The sequence below is a fragment of the Symphalangus syndactylus genome, chromosome 8, assembly GCF_028878055.3.
Source record: "Symphalangus syndactylus isolate Jambi chromosome 8, NHGRI_mSymSyn1-v2.1_pri, whole genome shotgun sequence".
Taxonomy (NCBI): domain Eukaryota; kingdom Metazoa; phylum Chordata; class Mammalia; order Primates; family Hylobatidae; genus Symphalangus; species Symphalangus syndactylus.
The window spans coordinates 116,287,066-116,304,516 of record NC_072430.2 but is presented as its reverse complement, the minus strand read 5'-3'; the positions used below and the strand labels follow the sequence as shown (position 1 = coordinate 116,304,516).

At 36.9% G+C, this 17,451-nt stretch overlaps 1 protein-coding gene across 4 annotated transcripts in view; it reads left to right on the top strand.

Moving 5' to 3' along the window:
* The window catches only part of ERBB4 (erb-b2 receptor tyrosine kinase 4), a 1,169,745-nt gene that overhangs the window by 781,970 nt on the left and 370,324 nt on the right, over nt 1-17,451 (top strand). For all 4 annotated transcript variants that reach the window (XM_055290486.2, XM_055290484.2, XM_055290487.2 and 1 more), the window contains one exon: nt 13,917-13,982. In XM_055290486.2, the coding sequence (XP_055146461.1) occupies nt 13,917-13,982 (66 nt within the window). The remainder of the gene's footprint in view (nt 1-13,916; nt 13,983-17,451) is intronic.

Below are 17,451 nucleotides of genomic sequence, written 5' to 3'. Positions count from 1 at the left end.
TTATTCCTTTGGCTTACAGTGGCATTTTAGAAATGTGCCTATTTGTTAATGTGAGTTCTTTTTAAGTGAAAGGACTTCAACATATACATATTTTGTGTGTGTGTGTGTGTGTGTGTGTATGTGTGTATACACATGCACAGCTAAGGCCCTGTTTTAACAGCAAGTCCCTTTGACAGATGAAAAAAGTGGTAGTAACATACGATGAGTCTTGGGCTGCTATACCTCAGAAGACTTTGTTTAATATTGTGGCGTGGAGCTACCTAATCTTTTCCAATTTGTTATCCATTTTTCTTTGTTATCTTTCTCAGTGATGTCTAATCTCCACAACTGACTGCTACAGGCTAGCAATCTGTAACAAAACTCAGCCTCAATCTTATATATAATAAAAAAGGAAGGCTGTAAGATTAATGGCCCCAGCCATAATTATAAAGTCCCAAACCACAGACATTATAAGACCTTTCAAAATGTACTCAGGGTTGAAGAAGCTGTGTTAGCACTATGCTGTGAAGATACTGGCCTCTTAGTAAAGGAAATGTTGGTTTATTCAATCTGAGAAGCCTGTCGTGTTTTGAGAACTGTTAGGAACTATGGAAAAGAAATGGATCCTTCCCGTAAGAAACTCATAATAATATTTTATCCATCTCAGTTTTCCCATGACAACACTCATTTCTTATGAATTTATATAGGAGATATTTCTATTCTTGGAAGTATCAAGTGGAAGCCATATGAAAACACAGGCTATCCATGGAGACCATACTACACACAGATCATCAGAATTTCTTTGTGTTCATGTTGAAATAGAACCCAGACATTTCTCCTTAAACACTGACTATTCTGACAGGATAAAATGTACAAATATGGGAATATTCATAGTCTATCTTTTGTACCTTCTCAAATATTTTATGTCTGCTTAATACTTTCAGTCCACCAGACCAAACTGTTCTATCTCCAGAGACACACACACACGCACACACATACACAATCCCTAGATGTTGTAATGCACACTTAAGATACATAACAAAAAATAGGCAAATAATTATTTGTTGAGAGAACTAAATGGAATGAAAAATACTTGAGGAGAATGGTTTAGTCCATCAGTCACATAATAGTGATACAATGATGGTGGGGGTAGAAGGACAAAAGGTTTGTGATGAGAGAAGGCAGGAAGAAAGAGAAAACTAGGATTGGGGTTTTGCTGAATGAGAGTGAGAGTTGTGTGAGAAAACAGTTTAGAACTGTTGCCATGGGCAATGCTTTGGATCCCATTTCATGTCCTTTGAGAGTAGTAAATTTCTTTTGTTTGAATTTTAGCTGTTGAACCATGTTTCTTGAATGTGACACCACTCACAAAGTGAACACGTGGGTGGTTACGGTTCCTCAGGGACCCATCAGCATGTCTGACTAGCAATCTGACAGATGAAGGTCATGGAGTGGGCTGAGACCCCCACATCAGTGACATCTAGTCTTCTTCGCTAATCCACCATTGCTCCATCCATGGGTTTCTGTTTCCCTTTCTGAAACATACCTGGAAATATTTCCTGCCTTCTTTTTCTCTCTCCACGTACACCAACCTGAACTCTACAAGAGCCTGAAGTTCCAGTGGCAGAGGGAGTTTCACTGGAGTTGGGTTATTCGTAACATTCTTGCTGAAACTGTGGCTTTTCACGCCTTTGTCAAAGGATGCAGAGATCTTTGAAACCCACTTGTCTTTGTCTGCTATGCCCGCGAAAGCCTCTAAGGGGTCACACCCCCCCGCTTCCAATTGCTTGACCTGTCGTACCTTACTGATCATTTCAACTCTGTTTGCATAAACATTTCTGTCTCCAGATTACTTGATGTATCTGCCATATCACCTCTACTGACCGTCTCTCCCTCTTTTTCTGTCTTTGCTGTTCAGTAAAATTGTTATGTAATGTGTTGCGATGGAAGAAAAAGGGAACTAACATTGATTATTGCTTATTACATGCCAGGTACTTTGCATATGATATTCAACTTAGTCATTCCTTCATCACATATGTGAAGTAGGTATCATTATCTGTACTTTTTTTTTTTTTTTTTTTGAGATGGAGTCTCGCTCTGTCGCCCAGGCTGGAGTGCAGTGGCGCAATCTCGGCTCACTGCAAGCTCCGCCTCCCGGGTTCACGCCATTCTCCTGCCTCAGCCTCTCCGAGTAGCTGGGACTACAGGCGCCCGCCACCACGCCTGGCTAATTTTTTTTTTTTTTTGTATTTTTAGTAGAGATGGGGTTTCACCATGGTCTCGATCTCCTGACCTCGTGATCCGCCTGCCTCGGCCTCCCAAAGTGCTGGGATTACAAGCGTGAGCCACCGCGCCCGGCCCATTATCTGTATTTTATTAATGAAGAAAGTCAACTCCTAGGTAAAGTTCTTTACCCACAGTTCCACCAATTGTAAATAATGGAGCCTGAAAGGAGATAAAAATGATTTAATAGCTGGTGTTTTCCACACTTTACCAGCACTTAGTAAAAGGTTGTATTTTTTGCATTTTGCCAGCATATAAATGAACACTTAGTGAAGTAAGTGACAATATTGTAAATTGGTTACATACTCAGTAGTATTTTCAATATTTTAGCTTTCCTAAACTGTAAGCTCTAATTTCCTATCACATTCTCCTTTAGAAATAAATGCCAATTACTAAAATGTGTTTGTATTTAATTGACATTTATTTTAGACCCATTTACTGCTGAACTTTAATAAACAAGTAATAGAATCAAAGTAATTGCCAATTAGAAATGAAATAATGGGCAAGAACAAAAATTTTTGACTAGAAACATGCTATGTATTAAAAGGGCTGATGTGCCACGGAGGGACAATTCTCTGGCTCTATTTAAAGAATACTTTTCCAAAAAACAAAAAAGAAAAAATAATTTCTGGTTAAGATGGATGTCACTGATTAAACAACCAAATATGAAACTAGAAGGACAGATAACAACATATATTGCATATCCTTCTTTGCTGTGGATGTTATATAATGTACTTTAGCTCTAAAACATCACCATCAAAAGCACTTCTAGAGTTCTGTCATAGTATGTTAGGAAGTGTGAAGATTAATTAAATGAACATTTCTACCTTTAGAAAATAAAAATAAGGATGCTTTTGATTTTCTTTTTTCCTTTTTTTTTTTTTTTTTTTTTTTTTTTTGAGAAATCTCACTCTGTCGCCAAGCTGGAGGCTGGAGTGCAGTGGTGCAATCTCACCTCACTGCAATCTCTGACTCCCTGGTTCAAGCGATTCTCCCGCCTCAGCCTCCTGAGTAGCTGGGATTACAGGCACGCGCCACCACACTCAGCTAATTTTTGTATTTTTGGTAGAGACAGGGTTTCACCATGTTGGCCGGGGTCTCCTGACCTCGTGATCCGCCTGCCTCGGCCTCCCAAAGTGCTGGGCTTATAGGCTTGAGACACCACACCCGACCCATTTTCTAACCTATAAAATAAAACAAATGGTAGTACTTATGCTATCATATTGTTGTGAAAATTAAATGAGATAGTGTGTATAAAATACCTAGTGCACTGTGCAGAGAGTAAAGAGTGCTCAATAAGCATTAGATGATGTGGTGAGGTTGATGATGTCGATCATGCTGTATAGATTGGAGTATGCAGTATAGTGTACACCTCCATTTTTAGGATAAACATTTAAGTCCAAAGTATAAAAACAAAGTGAAATAAGTTAACTAGCCTGCCTGAGGAATAACACAACCAGTAACAGGTGAGATTTGAAATTCTAATGTGTCTCATACCAGAGAGACTTTGTGTAAGAGCACATATCTGTTGATACTTACATGAAATGTTGATTTAGAACCACAAATGCAGGAATTTACATTGATCTTGTTAAATATCATAGCGTTAATTTCAGCTCATTGTTTCCTCCACCAAGTTCTTCCTAAATCTGAATGATTATTCTCCATAAGAGTATTCACTACCCCTTCCAGATTTGTGTCATTTGCAAATATGAAAAGTGTATTTCAAACATTTTATGCAACTCAGTGACTAAAAGGTCAAATATGATAGATGTGTACAGAAGCTTTTGGCACACTCCTGGAGCTAGGATGTCAGTCCAGGCCAACTAGCACATCAATACTTTTATCAAATGTTCTGTTACATGTGCCAGTCATCTACAAATCCCCACAACTATTTCAGATCCCATCAGTGTTTTACACAAGGACACAATGAAACACATGGTCACTTTCTTTCTATTGTTTAAGTAATCTTTTCATGAGCTACAAATCTGCTGAAAAATATGACATGAAATTAGTGGTATTTTCTTAATATGTATTTTCATTAAAAAATATGTATTTATCTCCTACATGTACCAGTGAAAATATCTCATAAGGCAAAATAGTTAATTGAATTTTGGCATGTCTGTATGACAGAAGGTAAATCTACCAAAGAAATAAAATTATATTTAATATCATCCAAAATGTTTAGGATAAAAATGTAAAGTGAAAATAGCAGATGACAAAACTGTATAAAGTATTACATCATGTTAAAATGCAACACACACACACACACTAGAAAATGAAAAACACCAAAATTCAAGGTTATGAATTTTTTTCTTCTTTCATGTTTTTATGCATTATACAGCATTTCCAATTTGAACATATATTAGAAATAAAATCTAGTAAATCTATCTGGAATGTTTGCTATTTAAATGTAATGGGTCAGGGGAGTCACGGAGAGGTGGCATCTAACAAGAGCAAGTTAGTGGGTAAACCTGATTTATAGGCTCTCGGAGGAGGAGAGGAAGAGGAAACAGAAGAACCCTAAGCAGGAGTGAACCTTGTATGTCCTAGGAACATCGGGAGATGAGAGTGAGAGGAGTAAGCCTGGAGGAAAATACTGAGGCATGGAGGAGAGAGCTACATATTGTAGGTCCTTGAAGACTGTGGTAAGGACTTTGGCATGTACTGAGGCACTATGGCAACTTAGGAGATTTGACATGGTCTGACTAAAAAGATCACTCTGGCTAATATACTGAGAAGAGATTGTAAAGGGGCCAGGGTGGAAGCTAGGACACCGGATAAGAGTTTGTTGCATTAATCTAAGCAAGAGATGATAGTGGTTTGTATTACAATGATAATGGTGCAGGCGGTGAGAAATGATTGGATACTAGACAGATTTTGAAGTTAGAGACAACCAGATATGTTCATGAATTTGGATCTGGGCTGTAAGAGGAAAGAAAAAGGAGCTGAGGATGACTCCAAAGTTTTTGGCAGAAGCTTCTGAAAGGATTGAGCTACCATTGACTGAGATGGGGAAGACTGTACAGGAATAATTTGTATGATTGGAGTGGGAAGATTATGGATTTAGTTTTGAATATGTGTATTTTCAAGTGCCTGCTAATTGCACAAGTGGAGATGGTTCGGAAGTAGTTGGAAGCATAAGCTTGCATATCACAGAGTCTGGACTGGACATACAAATTTTGGAGAGTGCCAGACTATTCAGGTTATGTGAGGATTAAATGAGATAATATATCCAAAATGCTTAGAACATCCTTGGAAGGCCCACCACTACATATAGCTGAACAGCTTGTGCACTGCAGACCTCCAAGGGTTATCATCTAGATTGAGTACATCTGAAGGATGCTTCTGGACACCCTTGGTGGCTCTGGCAAGTTCATAGTAAGTGCTCATTATTATTGTTGTTATTGGTTGCAAAAAGCTGATACATCTCGGTATATTCTTTACGTTTTCAGGTAAGGTTTTTCAGTTAGTTCAGACCCCTTATTTATATGCTCAGAAATGGCCGGGCGTGGTGGCTCACGCTTGTAATCCCAGCACTTTGGGAGGCCGAGGCGGGCGGATCACGAGGTCAGGAGATCGAGAACACGGTGAAACCCCGTCTCTACTAAAAATACAAAAAAATTAGCCGGGCGTGGTGGCGGGCCCCTGTAGTCCCAGCTACTCGGAGAGGCTGAGGCAGGAGAATGGCGTGAACCCGGGAGGCGGAGCTTGCAGTGAGCCGAGATTGCGCCACTGCACTCCAGCCTGGGCGACAGAGCGAGACTCTGTCTTAAAATAATAATAATAAATAATAATAATAATAATATATGCTCAGAAATACATTTGACATTGATTGGAACTAATTCTGTTCCACAGTAGGTGGAATTTCTATATTCTACTTTGTGCTAACAGCTATAAACAGTGATTAATTAATGCTTTAAAAGTGCCTGGTTTGGAACAAATATTTGACAGTATAATATATAAAAGCTTTTAGTTTTTTAGGAAAAAATTTCAGGTTTTATTATGTTGAGTCATTTTATGTTATTAATGTATGACTTTTCCAAAAAGCATTAAGACCTTTTAATGTTATTTTCTTTGAAGTTCATTTCCATTGGTTTTAGTAGCCTAAAGCATTCTGAAGGCGTGTTGGAAGGAGCATAGAATATACAGAACAGTAATATCATAGACACTATTGAGCAGATCTTTCCACTCAGTGGGAAATAGAATGCATTTAGTATGTTCATGTTTATTTCATTTTTGGCATAGTATGTATTAGGTTATTTCTAACTATTAGTCCTTGTTGCAATCACATGAGCTTGTATGTATAAGTGATAATCGACAATCTTAGATCTAAATGGATTATCATCAATTTTTCTTTTAACTGTAAAATTGTGTTGATCTATCCATTCTACTTAAAATCTATATGTAGAAACAGTTCTATACTCAGCCTGCAAATGGAGTAGCTGGTTGCTTCCATTTATGAGTTAAGAGATTTTGAAAAATGGCACTCTCATAGGTTTACCCACCCCAGCCTGCCCAGCCTTCTATTTATAGCTGTGGTTTCTACCGTTGTCATGTCCCCTCATAATTGATCTATGTTTCCAGAAGGCCTCCGGAAAAATACAGATTTGCAAAGTAACTTTAGAATCTTCAAGCCTTTGCACAATTTTGTGTGCCAGATTAACTGGCCTGTCCATTAGCTATCTGTCTGAAATCCTGTCTGAGGTGATGCTGGAGAAGATACTTTGTGCTCTGGCAGTCACAAATTAGCAGGAGGGAGTTGAGCCCCTGAGGGAGGGGTAGATGGAAGCGCTGCAGACACTGCTGTGTATTTCACACTTCTGTTTGAAATTAATCTTGATCACATGAGGATATATGCTGTTCTAAAACTTTTGACTATAAATTGCTTGACTGAATATCGTGATGATGCTTACGAAAACATCAAGTTTAGCAAGGTTTATCTTACTTATTTGTTTTTCCTGTACAGTAATTGCTTGATATATTTTGACCTCATAACTCCTGATATAATATACTGTAAGGTGAAAAATCCCAACCAAAAATATTTTTAGTTTCATTTTTAACTTTATATGTTTTAGCAAGTAAGAATACCTCCCCATCTTTTTGTATCAAGATGTATAAAAGTTAAAAAGAAAAAAGAGCTTTCTTTTTTTTAAAGTAAAAAAGAAAGCTAACTTATACTTAGCTTTCAAATTAAGAGGCAGAAAAAAGAAAAAAGAACTTTCTTTTTTTTAAAAGTAAAAAAGAAAGCTAAGTTATACTTAGCTTTCAAATTAAGAGGCAGGATAGGAAAATTGAATTGAGACTGGAATAAAAAGTAAAGTCAATTCACGTAACAGAAGAGTGGATACCAGTAAACAGATGACAATGAGAACTGTCAGATTAGAACAAGTGGAAGTATTAAAATCTGATAAAGAAGAGCAATTCCACATCATGGTAATGCCATTAATTCCTACTAATGTATCATTTGCTCAAATCATATTGAGACTTTACTATTATATGGGTGGTTTACAGTAAGTTAAATGTGAAAAACAAAGCTATATATATGTTTTAGTACTCCTGGAGAAAGATGCAATTTGATGGGAATGTGTCCACAAATCAGAGTAAACTCTAAGACATGAGAGACTGCTAGATTTTTACACTGCTTGTCTGAAAGTTTGGTTACCAAGCATCTGATCAGCTCTAACACTAAAGCATTGTCTCAAAATATGTCTATGATACTAACAGTTTGGAATTATATGCCAAGCCATTATCTCATATATACTTTTGTCATTTTGGAACCATCAACCTCAGAATCCCTGGAAGTGCTTTTTAAAAATAGGGATTCCTGTACCTCACCAGACTATAAAATCAGCATCTTGCACAAGCTACTAAATTGTCAACACTAAGTTTTGGGAACCATGACTCAAAACCATTTCCTAACCTACAGGTCAAACTATGTCATTTTAATGTTCAAAGACCTTGGCCAGCTCTGTAATACCCATATAAACTCCATAATACACACACAGAGTAAACTCCAAACTGTTTAGAAGGCTTTCATGATACTTTGTAAGCTCACACTCCAGCCGCTATTACTCATGCAAACTATACTCAAAAAACCCTAAGCTACTCATTATGGCCGCAAAGAGTTGTACTCATCCATGCCTCCGTGTTATTGCTTAGGCTAGTTATTCAGCCTGAAATTCTCATTCCCTGCCCTTTACTGGTGGACAACCTAGATTGTTCAAGCAAAACTAAACTGCAGAGCCTTCTGCAATCCTTTCTCTCCGCTTTATACATACCTATATTTTAGCAAATATTATGGTCATAATAGTTACTTGCCCATTCCTCTGCCTATTTCCTGGACCCTAAAACCTCCTTGAGGACAGGATAGTGACATTCGTCTTTTTATCCCCCCTCCCTGAACCCACACACACACCAAGAACAGGGACTGGTTTAGCATAGACTTTGCATTAGTGTTCTACTTTCCTATTTTGAATTATATGGTTATAAAAAAGGTATTATTCTCTCACTTCTTTCTCTAGCAAAAGTAGTTTTAAGAGGTCAAACCTGCCAGTTTTTAAAAGGAGTAAAAGAAAAATCCAGGGATATAACTGCATTGCCTTTAGCTAGAGGCATTTCGAGAATATGATCTTTTATGGTTGCCAATGACTTCCTATTTTGTAACTTTTCAACTGCCCTGGCATATTACTTGCAGAAAGCATTACAGAGGTAGACATTGAATCCCATATTCAGGGGGTCACACAAACAAGCACAACTTCTAGATGAATTTGGGACTCTTAAAAATATAAATGCAGTTCATGGACTCTAGTTCCTAAAAAGGAATGCAAAGGCTACATTTTTCGTAACATCCGCTGGACAAGCATAAAAGATGAACTTAGTCACATTTGCCAGCTTCCATGATGAATAATACATTGCAAAAGCAGAGGGATTGCTTGTGAATTAAAATAATGGTGATGGAGAATAACCAGAACTTATTTTTATTTTATTTATTCATTTATTTTATTTTATTTTTTGAGACAGGGTCTGATCCATCGCCCAGGCTGGAGTGCAGTGGAGCAATCATGGCTCACTGCAACCTCCACCTCCTAGGTTCCAGCGATCCTCCCACCTCAACCTCCAGAGTAGCTGGGACAGCAGGCGTGTGCCAACAAGCCCGTCTGATTTTTGCATTTTTTGTAGAGGCGGGGTTTTGCCATGTTGCCCAAGCTGGTCTGGAACTCTTGGGCTCAAGCGATCAGCCCACCTCGGCCTCCCAAAGTGCTAGGATTACAGACATGTGCTACTGCACTAGGCTTGGCACTTACTCTAAGATATTTAAAAATAGTTAATAAAGTAACTGAAATGATTCTTTATAATGTTGGTTTGTTTCTTATTTCATCTCTTTGAGCCAGAATAACAGGGCATACTAATTTGACTAATTCTCCTATCACCGAGCTATATGGAAATGTCAGATTCTTCGTTTTTAGTAAAGAAATTGACTATTTTCTCACATAGCTTTAAAAGAATTATAGCAGGCCAGGTGCCGTGGCTAACACCTGTAATCCCAGCACTTTGGGAGGCCAAGGCAGGCAGATCACCTGAGGTCAGGAGTTCAAGACCAGCCTGGCCAACAGGGTGAAACCCCGTCTCTACTAAAAAACACAAAAATTAGCCCAGTGTGGTGGTGCATTCCTATAATCCCAGCTACTTGGGAGGCTAAGGCAGGAGAATCGCTTGAACCCAGGAGGTGGAAGTTGCAGTAAGCCGAAATTGTGCCATTGCACTCCAGCGTGGGCAACACGAGCAAAACTCTGTCCCAAAAAAAAAAAAAAAAAAAAACCTCAGGCACAGTGGTTCATGCCTGTAATCCCAACACTTTGGTAGGCCTAGATTGGTGGATCATGAGGTCAGGAGTTCAAGACCAGCCTGGCCAAGACGGTGAAACCCCATCCCTACTAAAAATACAAAAACTAGCTGGGCGTATGGCAGGCACCTGTAATCCCAGCTACTCGGGAGGCTGAGGCAGAGAATTGCTTGAACCCAGGAGGCAGAGGTTGCAGTGAGCCAAGATTGCGCCACTGCACTCCAGCCTGTGCAACAGAGCGAGACTCTGTCTCAAAAAAAAAAAAAAAAAAAAAAAAAAAGGATTCTTGCAATAATCAATGGGAAGGAACACGTACCAGGTTGAGACATGGAAGTGGGAAGATTTGGACAGCATTGGCAAAACCCCTTAACACTGCTCTCATTTACATATTCTAGCATCTGACTAATTCCTCTCTTTGTGGCCCCCATTTACAAAACACACACTGGGGAGAAGTAGTTTATAAAACTAATTCACACTAAATATGACAGACATATAAGATCTCTTTTTCACATGAAATCAGGACTTTTGGTGGGGCGTGGAGGCTCACACCTGTAATCCCAGCACTTTGGGAGGCCGAGGCGGGCGGATCATGAGGTCAGGAGATCGAGACCATCCTGGCTAACACAGTGAAACCCCGTCTCTACTAAAAATACAAAAAAAATTAGCCAGGCATGGTGGCAGGCACCTGTAGTCCCAGCTACAGCTACTCGGGAAGCTGAGGCAGGAGAATGGTGTGAACCCAGGAGGCGGAGCTTGCAGTGAGCCGAGGTCATGCCACTGCACTCCAGCCTGGGCGACAGAGCGAGACTCCATCTCAAAAAAAAAAAAAAAAATCAGGACTTTTGAGGTTAGTGCATGCCTGAGAACAGAGGGCAGGAAGAAAGTCCCAGTAAGACAGTAGGTTATCATTAAAATATATATATATATATTTTCAGACAAACAAGGGACATATCGAAGCCTATACTTACACTCTTCACTGAAATGGTCTAGTGTGATCTCCTTTTAGATGTCACATGGATGAGTCATTGTTTAAGGAATGTAGCTGACTTCCAAGCCCCTGGGAATTAGACTGGGAATTATCTAGCTCCACCTGCTTTCATCCAACGCTTCTTTCCTGGGCTAGGGGGCTGTTAAAAATTTAGATTTACTGGCTTTTTCTCTTATGAAATAATCAGGGATACATGGTTGGAAGGATGTAGAAGGGCATGCTTATAGGAAATTTTGTTTTTTTGTTTTTCTACACTAGACAGATAATTACCATGGGAACTCTTTCTATACTTCCCAATTATCTGCAAGAATCAAACTAAGGTTACAGGCATAAAAATGTAGTAAGTGCATTGATTCATAAATATCTCTAATCAGATATTTTGGTCAGATATTATAGCATTTACTTAATTGCTAATTGGCAACATCTAGTGATAACACAAGTGCCATGTCTTGCACCATTTTGAAGAGTAAAGCTAAGGCTGAACTGAGTACTAGGACAGATTCCAAAAGTGTCAAGGCTCTAGAGAGAAAGTTAAATAAAGGTAGTCCAGGCTGAACAGCCATTTATGGGAGTACAGTCAATTCTAGATCCTCTAGTGCATTTGTCATAATAGAATTTTGAAATGTGTAGGTCAAGTGAAAATGGAAACTACCAACAAAATCTCATAATATCGAGTAGGCAGTCAAGGTTAAATTATTTAAACTTGTTTTTTTTGTGTGTGTGGGTACTATATCACAGTTTCAAATAGGTGGGCCTTGCCATGATACCTTGTCAAGAACCATCAACAGTATTTCTATACAATATAAAAACATGCCTTTTTATATTGATTCTGAGAACAGATGAGTGGATGGCAAATTGGAATTTCAAGAATGAGAAGTTAAAAAATTAATCGAGTAAGAGAAAAACATTGAGAATATAAAAATGTCTAATATGAATTTTGTTACTTAGCTCCTTCCTTTCCTTGTTCCTTCCTTCCTCCTTTCTTTACTTTTTCTTTTCTTCTCTTCTACTTGCTTTTATCTTTTCTTTCTTTTTTTTTTTTTCCAGTTAGGTAGTATTCTGGCCACAAAGAATAAGGCCAAATATTTTACAAGCCCCAAACATAATTAAATAAATCATAGATTAAATGGTAGATTATCTTATGCTTCAACTATCTTCAATTAACAGACCACTTAATGGATCAATTTAGAGGACTATACCAAATCTAAGAAAACACATTAACATTAGCTACTTTCTCATAAAAAAGTTTGTACTCCAAAAAGTTTTCACTGCTTCCTGTTTTGTCTCACAGTCCTTTCTAATTTCCGCTAGTATAAATCAATTTAGATTTATTAGCTTTGTACAAAAGAACTCCTGTAAGTTTTTAATAATAATTATCATTATCACTGATTAAAGTTATATTGTTCAGGCCAGATGGAGTCCTTTTCCTGTCAGCTACAATGAGCTTGCATTATGTTATTATAATGTGTTTGGCTCTAAATAAACAGATGGCAGAGTGACAGGATATTATACGCTGGTGATGTCAGCGGCAATACTTCACAAATAGAATTGCTGTAAATAAACTCTGTTGTAGCAAAGATTCCCATACTTTTAAGATGACTGGAATTGAACCTAAGTATTTTATTAACTTGGAAATAGTACACTTTACTTTCTCAAAGGTAGACAATCTGAACGGTCTGAGATTCAGCCAGTGAAAGTGTCTGTTGAATCTGTATCTTAACCGTGTACTCATTTAACAGAATAGGCTCACTTAGGCAGTTTCATTGGAGGTGGGAAAACACTCCAGGTTGTAAGAACTTTCTGTTGAGGAATTAAAAACTTGAATCAAGGAAAGATGGGAACATCTGATCAGATGTTATTTGATGATATTTATAATATAGTTAACTTTGCTAAACACTTTAAATGGGAGAATCCTATTAACAATTAATATTAGACAATTGACAATGTTTAATAAGAAGCATTTAAGGAAATGTCATAGAAAACATTTCTGTTTATGGAAAAGTTTTAAGCTTTAATAGATTTTTAACATCTATATTTTATTCTAAAAATGTGTCATGTGCCCACAGAAATTTAGAGTGAATCTATGAAATTCAGAAATAAGATTCAAAGGAAGCCGTTTTTATATGACTTCTTCCAGCTAATATTCTTTATTTTCAGTCCCGATGGGAATTTCTCTGTGGGACAACTATGTTTGTTGAGGCAAATACCTATGGTAGAAGAAGATGCCACTATAGGAGATTAAGGCTTATATTTGAAAATGCAAATAATGTTAATAAACATTTTAGAAGTATATATTAAAATAATTGAAATTAAGCTTTCAAAAATATAGCTTAAATGCATGATTTTACCATTTGTTCTGATGATTTTTCATGTGTTTGTAAAAATATATTCTTGTTCTCATAGATTTCAACTTATTTTTAACTATTGCTTTTTAATATATGTTGCTCTCAGTAAGATGTGATATCTGGAAATTATATCAAGTAGAATAGATCAATAGAATAATAATGCTCAACAGTGAAAGTGAAACGTAATAAATATAATTATTTGCTTTTGATTTTCTGAGAAAATTCACAAATTTATTATTTTATTTTCCTATAAAATGATAAGAGGATTTGAATACCAAGAGGTTGTACTTTAGTTTCACAGATATTTGACATTCAGGTTTTCCTACTTAAGTGGGCATTTTATGGGCTATGTTTCAGCTCTAGTATGACATAAACATCCTCACAAAGGAGCAGGAGTATTTCCTTTAAGGAGTTATTCCTAGTCAAGGAGTGAAAGATTATAACGTGCATGTCCTTTTTCCCTTTTCCTGTTCTGCAGGTGGACGTTGCCATAAGTCCTGTACTGGCCGTTGCTGGGGACCCACAGAAAATCATTGCCAGACTTGTAAGTGTTCATCAGTGAGAGCACACAGGTTTGATGTGGTCAGGGAATTTTAATGATTGGTCCATTTCATGTCTCTGGTCATCTAAAACATGAAATGAGCTATTGCCTCCTTGTGGTTGATTTGCTTTGGGCCAAGAAAACTACCCGATTTTCATTGCTTTCAAATGAAAATTAATATATAATTGATTCTTAGGTTTCTTCGTGGTTTCTAGGTTAATGATCTCAACAGCACAGCTGTGGTGATATTAGCTATAACTTTAGAGTTTGTACATCACTAGAAGTGGGAAATCCAATGTGTACAAAATAGTAACTCAATTTCAGGTTAACTGGGTCCCTCAGTCCTTTCACTAACTAATTATTTCACTATTCATTCATTACAAAAGGAGAGGAAAGAAAAAAGAAAGGGTACTATGTACCCACTGTATTTTTCCAGGCACTGTTCCAGGCACAGGGATACAAACTTTTATGAATTATGGAAATAGTCACTATTGTTGACAGCCCTTAGTTTATGATGTTTCTTGGATTAGTCATTAACTAAAGAAAATATGAAGCTATCATCATTGCTAAGACATATAGTAACAAAGCGTACTAAATATAAAGACAAATAGCTGGTTTTTTTCAGCATTCTTAATGTCGTTTAGTACTCAAACAAGCACTGAACTTTCATGAAACTTAAGAATAAATGATTTCTTTTTTTTTTATTATACTTTAGGTTTTAGGGTACATGTGCACAATGTGCAGGTTTGTTACATATGTGTCCATGTGCCATGTTGGTTTGCTGCACCCATTAATTTGTCATTTATCATTAGGTATATCTCCTAGTGATTTCTTTAAAAATGAAAAATAAAATGTCCTATACAAGTAGTAAACACTCATTCTTCCTGCTGCAATAAAAATGACTGAAATATGATATGGAAAAAAATATAGTGACAAGTTGACATATATTTCTTTGTTAGCATAGATGATACAGAAAATATTAAAGATTCAAACATACAAATATTACACTCTTTGATGAAAGTTTGCAGATTTCTAATTTGTCTGAGTTCACATTTGTCTAGTTCTATTTGCTAGATTCTGTTTTAATAAAGAAATATAAAAGGATTATTTTATTGTGAACCACCAAAAAATAAAACCATAGGAAAAATATTTTCAATGATAAATGATTTCTTAAATTTATTAATTTTAATTCATGGTCATTCTCATATACAAAATTCATGAAATAGAAAAGATTATAAGGTAAAATAATATCTTCCCACATGGGTCCCACCTTTTTCCCTCAGCTATCCATAGGCAACAAATATTATTGGCTATTTTGGTGTATTTTTCCAAAAATAATTTATGCATACCCAAGGAAGTATGTATATAAGCACTCACCCCATTTTCATTCAAATATTAGCATGTTTTGCATGTTGTACTACAACTTGATTTCTTCAACCCATGCATGTGTATGAATTATTTGTAGTATTAATTTCTAGAGGTGAATTTGTAGGGTCATGGACATGTGGATTTGGAAATCGGTAGAGAACAGCACAGTGGAGATCTTATTTTCTATAGAGGCTGGAACAATTAGTTCTACTGAGAGCGATGTGCATAAATGCCTATTTCCCTCCCTATTCTTTGGACGAAGTAGTTCATTAGGGAATTTTTGGATCTTTGTCAAAGGGTTAGATGAAAAATAGTCAGTGTAGATTTAAATTAACTTATTTAATAGAAACAATGTTTTATGGCAGGAATGTATTGACAAGAATCTTAAACAGGCTTTTAAAAGATGAGATTTTGCGTGAAATTCATTCACAACATTTGGAGATATTCTTTTAATAGCAAAGAAGTGGAGGCTAAGTTGCATCCCAGTGCTGGTCTGACACTCATGTGACCATTTGTAGGAAGTCAAGTTCTCTACAATAAGGAAAAATCTGCAACACTTTGTGATGAAGTGACAAGTAACCAAAGAGACTGTAAAAGTGCTAGATATCCACTGGTCATTACATGGCAGAAAAAAACTTCCGTGGTATCAAAATTAAGAATGAGTTTTTACTCACTCATCTACTTATTTTATTTATTCACTTATTTATTTTACAGAGGAGTCAAAGAGGCTTCTGCAAAAGCTCCTTGTTGTGGCTGAGCCACTCTGGTGGGCCCGGCCACACCCTGTCTCAGGCCCATGGGGTTCAGCTGGTACTGTTGAGGGGCTCACCATAGATCTGAGGGAGGAAGGAGCTTAGATTTGGGAAACACTGGGGTGGATCCCTCTTCTGTTGAGTAGGGGCACTTAAGACACCCTGCTGTTGTGTTGTTCCTCCAGTGCTAGATCCCAAAACAAAATTACTTCCTCCCAGCACCTTTCAGATTTCTCCTTTGGTTGCCTCTTGCGTTACTTTCAGGGTTTATAGTTGAATTAAACAGGTGGGAAGAAAAAGGTCTCTGCCATCTTTTCTACACCAGAAGTCTCATACAGTATATTCAATAACACTATTAATTAAAATTAATAATACTATTACAATTAAAATAATTACTTTATTAATTTCATCTGTGTCTTATTTATGTGTATTTTTACAGATTACAAAATGCAGTGTATAGATTATATGTATAGATTTTACAGTCATTCCTCCATATCACTGGTTTCCACATGGCAAATTCAACCAACTGCAGATCAAAAATACTTGGAAAAAAACAATTAAAATAATAAACAATTAAAAATAATACAAATAAAAAACAATACATAACATCTATTTACATAGCATTTACATTGTATTATGCATTATAAGTAATATAGAGATGATTTAAAGTATGCAGGATGATGTGTGTAGTTTATACTCAAATATTATATGCTATTTCATATAAGGAAAGTGAACATCTATGGAGTTTGGTATTTATGGGGGTCCTGGAGCCAATTTCCTGCAGATGCCAAGAAAGACTCTGTGTATACATATTATATATTATATATACATAGACGGTGAATACGTATTCTCAGATTGAGATGTATGAGTAAAAAATGTGAAAATCACTGTATTAGGGTAGAACGTGAAAACAACATATATGGGTTTTCCCTAACTTTGAAATTTTCCTTCAATTTATACAGCGCTAAAAATTCTGAACCTTTTAATTTACTTTAGTAGATCTGCTTATGTTGGCTAAATTTTACAAAGGTTATAATTTCCACCAACATCTCTTATTTTTATAATAGACCACTTTCAGGATAATTGCCAAGCAGACACATGGCCTTCTCCGAACAATACCCCCTTCTAGATGGTCAGCCCCAGTAGGCATGTTTGTTTTATGGGACACTTTACCCTTTACTTAACAGGGCAGTGTTTATCAACCAGAAGTGATTTTTGCCCCACAGGGGACATTTGGTAATTTGGGTTGTCACATCATGGACGAGGGGTGGGAGGGATCATCTTCTGACACTGGTAAGGTAGAGACCAGAGATGATGCCCTAAAATGCACAGGAAAGCCTCTCCTACCCCTA